General features: G+C 41.7%; 1 protein-coding gene across 1 annotated transcript in view; it reads right to left on the reverse strand.

The window, feature by feature from the left end:
• The window catches only part of LOC122810775 (transcription activator BRG1-like), a 1,556,036-nt gene that overhangs the window by 1,101,350 nt on the left and 439,006 nt on the right, over positions 1-15,680 (reverse strand). Inside the window, exon 10 of the mRNA XM_044082336.1 lies at positions 6,290-6,376. Within this exon, the coding sequence (XP_043938271.1) occupies positions 6,290-6,376 (87 nt within the window). The remainder of the gene's footprint in view (positions 1-6,289; positions 6,377-15,680) is intronic.

The following is a 15,680-nucleotide window of genomic DNA, read 5'->3' on the forward strand; positions in this document are numbered from 1 at the left end:
CAACAGACGCCGGACCAAGACTTTGGAACTCTGGCCAACTGTGGGACCGCCTGACAGCAGGATAACCCAAGTGTAATGACTGCAGCAGTGTAACACGATGAACATCAAAGAAATATTTACACCCTAGCATGAACTCAGCACCAAAAAGCAAGGTGTAGGGAGTGCAGAAATGATTAAACATCTACTGTTATGTTAAATGTACATACACAACTGTACTATATTCAGCACAGTGATCACTGCTGCAGTACCCTAAGCTGTATGTACAGCTTAGTAAATTACCATAGCTTATTACATCTGGGAGGTGGAAGGAGAACAGTCCAGGAGCTCCTGGGGAACAGTCCTAGCAAAGCCTGATCTCATCCTAAAGAAGAAATCAAGCTTAGAACTTGTAACTGTACAGAGGACTAAACTGCTGCTTCTAGAATACTTCTAGAATACCAAATCTTATCAAGAAAGCTATATATGAAGGAAAGGCCCTAGTAGAGTGGGTTTTGACCCTGCCTGGAGTAGTTTTGTTGTGGTAAGGACAAAAGGTAATAGTCTTGGACAACCATTTGGAAATTATCTGCTTTAACACAGTTTGTCCCTTGAAAGAAATTAACAACGGATTTAAAAAATCTGAAAGGTTTTGTTCTGTCAAGATAGTACCTGAATTGCCTGTTGGCATCCAAGGTATGGAGTATCATTCGCCTCAGTTTTAGGTTCAGGAAAAAAAAATGGGGTGTAGATCAATGTGTGTATGTAAGAACCTAAGGGCTTGCACAATTGTACAAATACTGAGCATGTGTGTGCCTGACTGCCATTTTGTACTAAGGTGTTGAAATGTACGCATGTAAGACTCTAAGGTGCATTAATCAGTTTGTTTATATATTATGATGATGCTATCCATCCTGATGGATTTCTATGTAATAAAGCATCTAAAATGAACTACCCCGCCTGTTTGTTATCCATGTTAGAGAGGAACGAGTGACAGGAGATTGATACACTGGCTTAAAATAAACCCTGATACCACTAAGCATAAAGGAAGGATTAGTTCGCAAAGAAACCTTGCCCCTTTGGAAAATGAAATACAGCTGACTCACTAAGACTGCAACTTGGCTAACCTTTTTGCAGATGTCAGAGCAATCTGTAAACCCGTTTTCCATGTAAAGATCTTCAAGTTAGATGGTTCAAATGGAGCAAGTGTCAGTTCTTCCAACACAAAATGAAGATTCCAAAGAGGGGGCACTGGTTTTCTTGGAGGCTTCCTATGCAAAACCTCTTTCAAAAACATTTTGACATGAGAATGCATTAGAGGAGAATCCATGGGTTGACAATGCTGAAATTGCTAACTGAACCCTGACAGAGAAATAAGTAACGCCATAGGATAACTCACACTGTAAAACCAAATAACTATCCCTGAATGTGTGCCAGTTATGTTGTTGGCAGCAATTAGAAAACTGTTTCCATTTGCTAATACATGATTTTCTAGTAGCTGGCTTTCTTGCCTCTATCGGTACCTGCTGCACATCCTCAGTAAACAGGTGCCTAGAAGGTATTAAGAGGCCATCATGCAGGCAGTCAACTGAAGGTGGCTGAGGTCAGGGTCCATCAAATATGCCTGATATTGGGTAAGTAGATCCAGTCTGCGAGGAAGCTTGAGGTAATTGCCCCTGGCCATTTCCAAATGGAAGGGAAATCCACTGTTGCTTGGGCCAGAAAGGAGTCACCACAATGATCTTCCTGAATCTTCAGAAGTACCTTTCATATCAGTGGAAAAGCATACAGGAATATTCCTGTCCAAGGAAAGAGAAGACATCCATCGTCCATGCTTTCTTGCCTGGGGTTCTGGAGCAGAATCTTGACAGATGATTGTTTAGAGACAAGGCAAATAGGTCTACAAGAGCTCCCCAAAGGATGGATCAAGTCTTGGAAAAAACCCTGATGTAGTTTTCATTTGTGAAAGTCTGTAGTTGCCCTGCTCAGCTTGTCTGCCACAGTTTTGTCCTGAAGAAATGTAGGATGTCTGCAGTTTGAGATTGTGCTGTGAAGCTATATCCCAAGCTAGCATGGCTAGTCTGCAAAAGGGGTATATCCTGGTTCTCCATGACTGCTGGCATACCACATGCAAGTATCTTTTACATGTATGTGCTTGCTTTTGTTCTTGGTGTCACACACACCTAACACTTTTATCCCAACTGAAACTACTCCCCAAGCAAAGTCAGAGGAGTCTGTGGTGACTACTTTGTAACAGGAAGAGAATAAAGGGAAGCCCTTGATTTAAGGTTATTTACCACCAACCAAGCAACATCTCTTCTGACAAACCCCAGCAATGGGATTTGAAAAGGCAAAGGATATTAGTGCTGGGACCAGAGTTCAGTTACCATAGTATCTTTCTCATGTGGAGTCTTGCCAGGGATATCATGAGAATCGGATGTCACGAGACCCAAAATCCTAAGGTATTCCTTTATAGTGACAGTGACCAAAGTCAGAGTGGAAAATCTTACAACTACAGAAAAGCTCTTTGAACTGAGGTATCTAGCTGACACTTGAATGATCTCTTGGAACCTCAGCTTGTGCAGGAGAGATCTCACCCACAAGAGACTCCTGACACTTTGAAAGATATTCTGCAAAGACAGGCAAGTCATGGAAAAATGTGGATACTATGTAGACTGCAATGAACTATAACTGGAGAGAGATAGCTTGTGAGCACTCTTGGCGCAGTGGATAGCCAAAGAACTGATATGTAATTAAAACCTTAAACGCCTGAAGTCTGGATAAAAATGGATGTGATACTCATCTTTGAAATCTAGTGTGACCATGAAACTTGAATAAGTAAGAGGAGGTAACAGCTTGTGAGGTGACATTTTGAACTTGGTCACCATCACAAACAGGTTTAGGAAGAGCCAGAAAAGTCCTCCAAGCAGTTTCTTTCTTTGCACTAAAAACATCCTCGAATAAAAAAAAACTTTTCCCACCTGGGAAGGTGGAACTGGTTCTATAACTCCCTGGGATAGCATGAGATGAAGCACAGGCGGAAATATAGTCTGGTCTGGTGGCAAAAGGATTTTCCTTGATAAGGAAGAATTTGCTCCCACCGCCATCTGTAATCTTGAATGATCATCTGACCATATTTATATGAAACTATCTGCTGTCAAAGGGAAAAGTGGAGATTTAGACTTTCTAGAAGGGAAAAGGGGCTGCCAGATTGGGGGGGGGGGCAAGATCCCTTCAACAGTCATTCTGACGTGGACTCTAGGTTCCAGAAATCATTTTGGAACCCCCTTGTCATTTTTTCTTAAACATTTGTTTACTTGCATTTTGTGGAGGCTTTTGGCAAAATTGGATGACTGGTTAGAGAATCACTTAGAAATTTTGGAAAATGAAGACTGAAAAATATTGAGAGACTCCTAACATTAAAATCACCCCTTTCATTACACTTTTTGATCATCTCTACAGCAGAGGGGCCAAAAACTAAACCTCGACCCAGAGAAGAGCCTAAAAAATAACTTTTAATATCTACGTGATTCTGAGAATGCAACCAGGTAAACCTCCTCAAAACAGTAACTGACCATAACCCTGGAAGAAATATCAACTGAATCATGTAGCTGAAACAATAAGTAGTGACTTGTACAACGGTGTAAACAACCTGAAGCACATTTTTCCTCACAGACAAAAACTTTCTCATACTTTCACAATCAGTCAGAACTAAAATGAGCCAATAAAAATTCTGAAAAATCAATGTTGCAGAAGTATGCACTTTCCCCCATACTTATCAATAATCTTTCCATCCTTATCAGAAAGAGCAGAATTGGAACTAACTAAATGTTTAACAGCAGTAGGATTAACTAAAGCTATAACAGCTGGGTCAGACTGGGAAATCGTAAAAAATATTGAGGAAATTTATACATCTTATCTGCCCTTTAAGGGGCAGCTGGCTGACTACTGGAAAACTGCATGCAATGAAATGCATCCCTCCAAAGCTGACCAAACTGCAGGAATACTAGAAGGTTCTGGAAATTCTTTAACAGCTCACAGTATTTTCAGGGGGATTGAGAAACCTCTGTGTTCACCCAATGAAAACACTGGCATATTCTAGTAGTCAACTCAGACACAGAAACCCCCAAAGGGAGAATCAAGCTGAGCCTGAACAAGAAATCTGAAGAGAAACCCCTGTATCTGTCCCTTCGACCGCCTGTCCAGATTCATAATCTTGAATCTTGTCTGGAAAAGTTTTTTTTTTTTTTTAAACCACAAACTACTTTACAAGGATCAAGAAGCCTGAATTAAATCCCAAGTCAGACCCAGTAAACTACTCCTGTCCAAAAAACACTGAGGAAGAGTAGATACAGGTTTACTTTTCTGTTTCTTTTTGAAAGGAAGATGGGACCAACAGTGTTAATGGCAAGCAGCAGCTTCCCCAGGGATGGGCACAACATTCTGACAAAACAGGAAAGTAAAGTCTACCCTGTTCACTCCCTGAAGACCAACAAGAGTCTCTCTCCCAGGCCCACTGTATAGACACCAACCACCACAGAGGACATGGTTAACCCCCTGAAGTCCATACTGGCTGTAGGAACTACAGCATAGGGATCTGGGGTAAAAGATGAGAGGTCTGAGGTACAGCTAATGGCCACAGTGGGGTCACACCCACCTGTGGCGGAGGCAAATTGCTTGCCTGCTGTGGTGGTAAAGGCTGTCTGCTTAACTTTCTTTTTGTGGTTGGAAGGAAGACAGACTGACTGTGGGACCAAAAGTCTGTTCCATGGTCAAGCCAAAAATGGTGCCTCTTTCCTGGGGAAAGCAAGCAGCAAAAGTCGACAAAAATTTAAAATCTTTACAGGTCACTTTTTTCATATAAAACACAGCAAAAAAACACTTAAAACACTTCCAGCCTCAAAAAGTAAAAAAAAACAATTTATCCACAGAAAAGTTGTTCCCTAATACTTTAGACAACTTTTAAATGGACAGGGGAAAAAAGCTCTCTCATCAAAAAGTACAATACAGTCTTGTAACAGTCATTAAAATACAAATTCCTAGCTTTAAATTAACATTCCTGAGCAGGAAAGGGTTTTTAAACATTTTTTAAAATAGAGTGTTTCTCCCCAAAGGGAACTCATCTGCTCAGCAAAGGAACAGCACAAGCCACAGGCTGTGCCTCAAGCCTCAGAACAGCTTACCTTTCGGCGGCAGGAAAGCTTTGAAGGGCTTGGTGCCCAAACCTGTCTTTAGTCAGATCAGCTTGAGCTGACTTGTTTGGGCACCTGAAAGGTGCCCTGAAGTTTTAGAAGCTGACCAGCTGTTACATCCATCACACGGTATAACTCATACAAGCTAAGGCTACTGCAGTAGTGGTCAATATGATGAACACCCTCTAGCATCATGGGTGCAATCAACCTCCAGTTATTGTTTTGTCTGAAACTGTGTTCTCCCCGTTGATATTTTACTTATTCATATTTACTATTGCCCTTACAGCAAGAAAGATTAGTAAACTATGAACCTATAATTAAGCAAACAATACATCCACCAGCCCCTCTATAAAATGAAGCTAGTCTTGCTTTCCTCTTCTATTTTATTTCACATTTCATAAATTTGAAAGCATTTTATCTTTAATTTTTTGATGGAACAATAATAAAACCTTGCATCATACTAATTCTACGATCTAGCCTACTACATTTAGAATGCATTACTAAAAGGTCAATCAGCCTCTCTTCATGAAATATGGCACAGACCTAGCCATTGGTAAGTAAACCAAAGTGACTTACAGTAAAGTTGTCTATACCTATGAAAAGCATCCAGTAACGTTACCTTTCAACTGTATGTCCCTATATTGTAGGGATGAACCAAAAATTTCCAAAGTTTTACTCCATCCCTCTTAAAACTAGAAAAATTTGGGAAGTTAATAGTGCCAATACTTAAAATATGTCCGTAAATCATGTCCCCCATCACTACTGATTTTTTGTTGCACCCTAATTCAGGAGGCAAAAGTTGAGCTGTATTTACACTTCTGCAAACAGGACACTACAGTTCAAGATAACAAAAACACACGCCTCCATACTACACAAAACCACATGTGGGCTTGAAAGATAGAAGTTGCATCTTGAGTGATGGGGCCAAGGAATATCAATTTTCCCCAACTCTCCTTGACCCAATATCCTTGTATGCTTGCCTAATTAGTTTTAACTAAAGCCACACATCTGCTGAATTCAGCAAATGCAGTTTGATCAGCAAGATTTAAAACCGTTTTCTCATTGCACTCAAATATACCAAAGACTATCCTTTGCCCATATACTATTGATTTACTTCATACCTCAATGTGCTGAAACATATATGGGTGGTTGCATATCTTCCGCAGTTGCATGATAGTGTTCATTAGTGTCTTTGTACCACCTTTGCCCTACAAAGGAGAAAAAAATAAATAAAAATAAATGCTACATATTTCATTTGCACAAAGGTTTAGAGATGCAACAAGGAAGGGAATATACAATGCATTTTTTAAACTCCAATAATGTTTTCAGTACAGGCACTGCATAAATGGAATTTCCAGATGCAAATTACATAATTACTGGTTGACAAAGGCACTGTTTTAACTGAATAATTGTGCTATATCATTGCGTCGGCAGGCATAGTATCCTCAGACATGAAAGATCAAAAGGCTACAAGATTACTGGTTTATCACTACATCAGTCTATGCATGTTTGTGTACTTCAATGGAGGAAAGCTGCAGTCTGTTCATGGTACCTCCCCATGCCAGGTTTCCAGGCCTACTCCTCTATCTTTTGAGGGTTGTCTCTGATCCTAACAACCCTGTTTCTAGCACCATCACTCCAGCCAACAGAATCTTCTTCACTTCATACCCTTTCCCTTCTTACAAACTGAGGTATTCACTCTTCTGAGAACACTAAAGGAAAGACAGTACAGTTGTGTATACTTACCATAAATGTACATGTTCGAGTGTATTCACCTGTTGCAGTCATCACACTTGGGTTATCTCTTGGGATTTCTGCGTTGGATGCTGTCTCCTCTTCCATGATGTCAGGTCGTCAGGGGTACAAAACATGCAGCCAACGCCATTATATCAGTTTTTCTTGCCCTAGATGTCAGGAGACCCCAAAATAGGAAGCAATTACATGGTATGGAACACCTCCAGTAAAAAGTAAATATCATTGCCATAAAATATGGCCAAAAAAGAGGATAGGTAAAAAGTATAGAAAAGTCAGGGGGCTGGAGGGAGGCTAACCATGACTACAACAGTGAATACACTCAAACATCTACATTTATGGTAAGTGTACACAACTGTACTATGTTCTTCGTGTTCCAATGTTGCAGTCATCACACTTGGGTTGATTCCCAAAGCTGAGGAAGGGTGGAGGCAGTCAAGAAGTATTAGGGCTGGCTAGCAGGCCTTGTAAGACTGCTGTAGCATATCCAGCTCTGGATTTAGAATATATAGATAAGTGGTAATGCTTGGTGAAGGTGTGTACTGAACTCCAGGTTGCAGCTTCCAGGATGTCCCTGGTAGGGTCTCCACTGAGAAATGCTGTAGAGGTTGAGGTAGCCCTAGCGGAATAAGTTCTGATCCCCTGTGGGGTAGGTTTTCCATGGTGCTTGAAGCAGAAATGGATGCAGTGTGCTATCCATTTGGAGATGGTTTGCTTTGAAATGGCCTTGCCCTCTGCCTCGTAGCAAAGCTGACTAGCAGCTGGTCAGATTTTCTGAACGGTTTAGTCCTGTCAAGGTAGAACCTAAGCAGTCTGTGCACATCCAAGGAGTGCAGGATTCCTTTCCCCTTTATTCTGAGGATTAGGAAAAAAGGTTGGTAAATGGATGGATTGGTTTAAAGCCACACTGTATACCACCTTGGGCAGAAATTATGGGTTAGTCCTGAGGGAAACCCTGTCCGCATGGAAGATAATGAATGGTTCCACAGCCATAAGGGCCTGTAACTCAGACACTTCTTGCTTAAGTGATGGCTGGAAGTAAGGCTGTTTTCCAAGAGAGGAATTTTAACTCTGCTGTAGCAGCAGGCTCAAAAGGGGGAAGCATGAGCTTCTCTGGTACAAAGTTAAGATCCCGGGCAGGAGTGGGAGCTCTCCTCAGGGGTCTTAAATTGTTAGCTCCTCTCAGGAACTGAACAGAGGGTGAAAGAAGAGGGGTGGCTCAGTATTATAATGAGCTGAGATGGCAGAGGCAGGAATCTTAATGGATAAGAAGGATAGGCCTTTGTGGACAGCTCTGCTACATAATCTAGGATTTGAGGTAAGGTGGGCATGGCTGTGTCCTTTCCCTGACACTGGCTCCAAGAACAGCATCTTTTCCACTTTTATGAATAGGATTTCAGAGTACTAGGCCTCCTGGCCTCAAGGATGACATCCAGCACCTGTTTGCTGACTGTTGCTGGTGATGTATTCAGGGAATAAGCCAGGCTGCTAGGTTCAGGGTTTGCAGCCGAGGAGGCAAAATCTGGCCCTCCTGCTGCGACAGCAGAGAGGGGGTCTGATGCAGGTGCCAGGGTGGCACTGTTGCCAGACTGCATAAAAGTGCGTACCAGTGCTGGCATGGCCAGTCTGGTGCAGTAAGAATTATCCTTGGCCTGTCCTGTTTGATCTTGAGTAGTACTTTCGAAAGAAGGGGCAGAGGGGGAAAGGCATAGATTGAGAGGTTTTCCCATGTAAAGGATAGGGCAATCCACTTTCCATGCTTGGCTGTGGGGAGTTCTGGTGCAAAATTTGCTCAATTGATGGTTCTGGGGGAAGCAAAGAGGTCCACGTCTGGTGTCCCCCACCTGTGGATTAGAAGCTTGAATGAACTGGGTTCCAGTTTCCACTCATGCGGGTCCATTACATTTCTGCTTAAGTCGTTTGCAGGGAATTTTGTTTGCCTGGCAGGAATTGAGCTTGCAAGTGCACTTGTCTGCTCAAGGCTGTGTTCCACAGAGCCATGGCTAACCTGCAGAGTGGGTAGGAATGAGTTCCCTCCTGCTTGTTTATGTACCACAGGACTGTGGTCTTGTCTGTCTTTATCAAGAAACTCTGTGAACACAAAGATAGCAAAATGGTGCGATAGCCACAATAAAGGCAAAAGAATCGTTCTTGGCGCTTTCATCCACTTTTATTACCAACGTGAACTTCTTCAGAAAAGACATGAGCCCTCTCCAACTCATGTCTTTTAAAACAAGATACAGGAAATAATATCATAATTGAATTGATTCAACCATGATTAATTACTCAATTAATGACCAATGTTCTTTTAAAAATACCATAACTCATTTTCCTTTAAAACATTAACGTATTAAATGCAACAAACATTTATAACTTGCATCAAAAAAGACTTTGTCAATGCATTTATGATTGAATTCTCAATTTTAATACAGCATCACTATAATGATGTGTACTTATATACATGTCTGTACTCATGTGTAGATGCACACCCACACACACAAAAAAAAACACACACACACACACATACCGTACCTTTTCAGTTTTAAAGCTGTCTTTATCAAGAGTTATCCTGGAAGGATAAGGTATTGGAAGGCTGTCAGTGCATTTTGTACAGCTAACATTTCTTTCTGACTGATATGCAGGTGCATTTGTTCTGGGCTCCATTTGCCTTAAATGCATTTGCCTAACAGGTGAGCCCTCTATGCATAGTCTGATGAATCTGTTGTCAAGGTTTGGGTGGCAGGGGGTGAATCTGCCCACCAAAGTAACTCTGTCCTTGGGCAAGAAATGATCAGAATCACTGTTTCCAGGTCTTGAGAATGCTGACACCAGAGACTTTTTAAGTACCACTGAAGTTAACTCATATGCAGTCTTGCATACGGAATTAGGAGAATGCAAGAGGCCATGAACCCTAGAGCTTGCAGTATTTTTCTTGCAGGTAGCTGGGTTTGGGTGGCCAGTAGTTTGAAGTAATTTGTCAAATAAAACTGCTTTTCTGGAGTGAGGAATGCCATCTGGGAAGTTGTGTTCAAGCTTGCTCCCAGGAATACAATTTCTTGGCTGGTACCAGATGCGATTTCTTTTCGATGATGGTATACCCCAGAGAAGTTAGGAGTGTCTCTACAAATATCAGGCGCTGAAGTAGCAGTTCTTGTCTGCCTGAATCAGGCAATCGTCCAAGTATGGGTAAATCTGAATGTTTCTCTGCCTGCAGTATGCAATGGCTGGAGTCAGGCACTTTATGAATACCCTGGGCGAAGTAGATAAGCCAAAGGGAAGTGGAGAGAACTGATGGTGCATAGAGCCTGCTCTGAAACGTAAATATTTCCTGCAAGATTTCCTTATGGGGATGTGCAGATGAGCTTCTTTTAAGTCTAGGGTGACCAGCCAGGAGTCATTGGCTAGCATAGGTAGCAGTTGTTGGAGTGTAAGCATTTTGAACTTTGGTACCACCAGGAAGGCGTTGAGAATTGACAGATCCAGGATAAGTCACCAAGTGTTTTCTTTTCTGGGCACCAGAAACAGTCTGCAGTAGAAACCCTGTCTCCTTTGCTCTACTGGAACAGGTTGAATAGCCCTGAGACTGAAGAGAAAATACTTGCTTTTGGGCCTCTGCCCACTGGTTTGGGGGAAGGTCTGGCAATCCACTTGGGGTTGGCAGTGAATGGAAGCAGAATCTGTATTCCTGGGATACAATGTTTAAGACCCAACGGTCCTAGGTAATGTGTTCCCAGTTTTTTTGCATGCAGGGCAAGTTTTCCTCCTAGGGATGCAAGTACTTGGCCATGGCTGGGAAGGATGCAGGAGAAGTCATTGTGAACTTTTTCCATAAGAGGGTGGCTTACCACTCCCTGTTTTTGAGGTGGGAGCACTCCGTTGTTTAGATCTGTGCATACCCTGAGAATGCAGTCTTTGTGGTCTGTTGCCCCTGGGTTTGGACTGAGAAGGCCTGGAAGGGACTGGAAAGGACCAGTTTTTCAAAGGCCAATGCCTACTGAATCTAGGTGGCTACACCTGTAAGAAATCTTTAACAGTTTGCATAGATTTAGCTTTTTCCTCCATCTTTAAGAACTTCTTCTGCTTTTGTGCCAAACAAACATTATTGATTTAATGGAGCATCTAGTAATTTTGCTTTGACATGGTCTGGCAAGATTTGTTCCTTCAGCCAAGCATGCCTTCTCAGAACAGACCCAGTGACAGCAGCCCTGCAAGATGCTTCTAAGGCATCAAAACCACACTGCAAAGTAGGTTTACTAACTTGGTTTGCAGAATGCATTAAATCTTTTTCTGCACAATCAGGAATCAACATTTTTTGTTTAATTAGTACCATAATATGCTGCTGGTACTTCAACATGTGAAACTGGCAATTTAAAGCCCTGATAGCAAGAGTTGCAGAGGTATCTACCATCTTACCCCATCTGTCTAAAGCCCTAGTATCCTTGTCCGAAGGGGTAGGGTTTTTGGCTGCAGTAGCCTTAATACCTTTAGGTCCCTGGGAAATGGTCTCTGGATCTGCAGTAGGATTTTGAGAGAGAAATTTGTGAAAGTCAGGTACTCTGTAGTACCCGTCAGGCTTTCTAGGAGCTGGAGGTAAAGTATCAGGAGTAAAGACTTGATTCCACGAAGACATCTACAACATCCAAGACGGGGGTAGAGCTAGAGGCCAGGCCTGTGCTGAGGCAAGTCTAAAAATTCCCAGAGTCTCTTAACTGAGGGTAGCCCTGGCATTCCCAGTGGAAATGCTCTCTTAGGGTATGCAAGGTTTCACTGAAAGAAAAGTCCTCTGGAGGGGAGGCAGAGGGAATGGAATCCTCTGCATCGGAATCCTCATAGGTGGATAAGGGTATGTCCTGGCAATCAGAGGGGTCACAGTCATCGGACTCATGGTCTGCAGAATCAGAAGGAAAATCAATTCTTTGTCTTTTAGAAGGAGAAGACTGGCTTCCCCTAATTAAAGTAATAAGGTCCTCAGCCATTCTAAGCATTCGTTTCTGAGGCATGGGTGCTTGAGAATGTGCTTTGGTCATCGGTTTCCCAGGCGTAGTGTGAATTCTGGGCTTGACAAATTCAGTAGTTTTAGTTAAAAATGAAAAAGTCGATTTAATACGAACATCGGAAGGCCCGAACACACCCTCAGAAGCCGGTGCCTGCACAGCAGCTCCAGACCCATCCAAGGTAGAGACATACGCAGGTTCCATAGTCGAAGAAGCATTTCACTGCATAGCGGACTCCGAATGGGTCTCAGTAGATGCCTGCGAATCTGCAAAAGCGGGTATCAGACACTGCAAAAGCGCCTCACTGAGTACCAGCAGACTGGTGACTAGCTTAACGGAAGTATCATTGGCAGTTTTGGACCTATGTGGTCTGTCTCTGTCTTTATCCTTACGTTTTTTCGGAAGATCGGTAGTTGGAAGGCTTAAAGCCATTTCGGAATACGGAGAAGGACAGCGAAAGAATTTAGCAGACAAAGATAGCCCCGCAACGAACAGTTCGGGCGTTGAACAAGGCACAAAACAGACAGCAAAGAACGTCGTGGTCTGGGCCTAAACAGGTGATGCAGTAAGAATGAAAATCTCTGTGAGGTATTTGCTTTCCACAGGCAAGACAATTGTTAACTTTTTCTGACATCGGTTAGAGGAAGAAAAAAGGATCCCCAATGGGTACTTGGCTTTAGAAGACTTCAAGTTTGAAACTCGAAAAACGAAAATTTCAGGTAGCAGCCGACTGGCACTTGCGAACTGGGCTCTTGCAAGGCAAGAAAAGCTGATGTAATGGCATCGGCTGCATGTTTTATACCCCTGATGACCTGACGTCATGGAAGAGGCAACAGCATCCGACGCAGAAATCCCAAGCCTCTGGTATTCGGGCCGACTGAGGGCAACTTGCAGGCAGATGGCCCAAGTGTGATGACTGCAACAGTGAAATACGAAGAACATCTATAGTTCCCAAGTTGTTGGCACTACAGGTGGATGCTGAAAACTCCAATGCAACTATGGAAGACATTATTACTTGCAACATACATACAAGCATACAAAGTAAAGGAACAATAAATAAAAAAAAAAGTTTTTACTAACTGCTTTCCCATCTGCTGAACTACATTCTTTCACCATTCGTTTGAAAAGCTACCATCTAATTCATCTTGAACATCTGTATAGAATCTAATTTAGCTTGCATCTTATTGTTTGTTTATGACAAAGTGCAAAACTACAAAACACTTGTCAAATGGTCCACCTTTCAAGTTAAACAATTTAAATTCCATGGCCATTCATATGCTATAAACTATCCATAGTTCAAATTTTCTATGGGCCTCTGCATTTAAATTAAACAAAACACAATCAAAAACATAACCCACTACTTAATCCTTTCCATCATGTGTACTTCTACGCTTTGGTCTTTCTTTGCATTTATACTCTTCCTTTACACACATCAACGTATGAGCAAGTCCAAATTCTAACTTGATTACACTGGAGAAAAGTGGATTTCCTACTTGGCTAAGGGATTCTGGGGTTCTTCACAGGAAAACAAAGGGGAAGGGGAGATGCATGACAGATCCGTCATGGGGGGCATGTTTGTGTTACCAAGTATACATGAAGTACCCTGACATGCCTACATGCCAGCCTTGCCAAAACTCCTTAATCGCCTTTCTCTCAGTAAGGAGCCAAAAGAGCAATGGGGCTGTGCTAATGGAGAGTATGGAGGGCCAAATAAAAGGCAAATTCATGCATGGTTTGGCCATTCCTTATACAACAGTTTTTTTCCTCTGTACATATCCATGGGAGGGGTAGCTTACAGAAATAATGTTTTAAAGAAATTTTACATATCTACTGGATGTGCCGTAATTTTGCAAAATCTCTTGATACAAAACACTTTGTGCTTTAACTTGCTTATATCCAAAAAATATCAAACAATTTCCATTTACTTATATCTTCAATGAACTCCCTTACAAATACTTCTGCCATTTTAAATCAATACTTTGTTTTTTCTGTAATTTCCATCTACTCCACTAAGCACAGTACAAACTTCCACAATTTTTATTTTTGTTTGCTATGGTACTGGACTGATCCAGCAGGAGCCCAATTCAGTCTCAGCCTAGGAGCAGTAGAAAATTAGTGGCCAAGGGCATCAAACCCAAGGCTACAGGATGAAGCTTGTTAACAGTACACAGCCTTAATCTGTACTAACTCACAAAAGTTTGTATACACACCCCTTCACCACAAAGAATTCCAACAAAACTAACCATAGAAGAACACTCTTGGCTTTAACTGGAACACTAAAGTTTTAATTTGTCTAATTTGGATAAAACTTTATGTACTGTACAACTTTCTCTGAAGCACTATAATGTTAATTTATTTTATTGAACTTTTAATTATTAGCATTCACCAGGTCTGTCTGCTTGGGCATAAGTTGCCTCTTTTTCAGAGGAGGCATGAGAAAAGCTCCAAGTTTACATACATGTACAAGGGGTATAAAAAGCAAATGAGAAAAATTCTTAAAAATCATTGTAATTTAATAGAATGACTGCAAATAGAAAGCACAGCAAGACAATCAGTTTAAAAAAAAAACAGAACATTTTAATAGATACATTTTGCAACTTGTGTATAAAATCTGTTTTGCGCCACCGATGTATTGTTGTATCAAAGTGGAAGGTAAAAGAGAAAGCAATTTGTAAGATCAAGCTTTTTAAAAGTGAGTTCAGGAGAAAATTATTTAAGTAATGTGTGATGGCTATACAGCTGTGTGCAAGGAAGAGCAAGTTAAACACATTTGGAATGCAACAACAGGGACAGGATTATAGGTGCCAGCACAGAAAGTGGTTGGATCATGCATTGAACGTGCTACAGGTTGAAATAGGTGAGAACTAAAGTAACAATGGGGTATACTATGTACATCTCCCAAATATGCAACAAAGTCCAGAAGATTTAAGATCTTTGTTTGGAATTGTTTACATAGACATTTTTGTATCCCAAGTAAACGCCAAAGAATTTTTTCTTCGATAAACAGCAAATATAGGAGGCGTGATGCAGAAGAGGTAACTGGGAACATTTTCTAGGAGCGTAATGAGTTGGCAAACTTTTAAAAAGTTTCCTTCGGACTACTCTATCAGAAATATTGGGGAGCAAACGGTTATGACTAAGGAAATTATTTTTTTTGAGATATGATACAGAATTGGAATTGCCTAGACATGGTAAGGCCTTGCTGAGTCTAGTTATGGTGGCTGCCAAAAAAGCAATTACTAGACAATGGAAAAAGTACAGTTTTGTACCTACCATAAATGTAGATGTCCGAGAGGAATGCATCTGCAGTCTTTACAAATGGGTTGTCCTGTCGTCAGGCAGCCCTTCGGCCGGCCGGATTCCAAAGTCTGGGTCTGGCTTCGGCTGGTGTCGCACTTCACCCGAGGTCATTGCGGCAGTTATTCAGGTATAAAGGCATCAGCCGACGCCATTTTCCTCAGTGTTTCTTGCCCCAGATGCCAGGTGCCCTCTTGGATGGCTAAATTTGGATAAATGCCAAAGTTTCCAAATAGTAGAGAGCAAACACACAAAATAAGCATGTATGTACATATATACAAACAAATACACCATAATAGATCCCCAAGCTAGCTGAAGATTGGCAAATACCCTAGGAGTACCTCAGAGGGAAGGAGGGTGGGTAATCCTGACTGCAGATGCATTCCTCTCGGACATCTACATTTATGGTAGGTACAAAACTGTACTATGTCCTTCAAGGATGCATCTGCAGTCTTTACAAATGGGTAGA

This window comes from Protopterus annectens, chromosome 9.part0 (assembly GCF_019279795.1).
Source record: "Protopterus annectens isolate FY-2018-M chromosome 9.part0, PAN1.0, whole genome shotgun sequence".
In the NCBI taxonomy this organism is placed as follows: Eukaryota; Metazoa; Chordata; order Ceratodontiformes; family Protopteridae; genus Protopterus; species Protopterus annectens.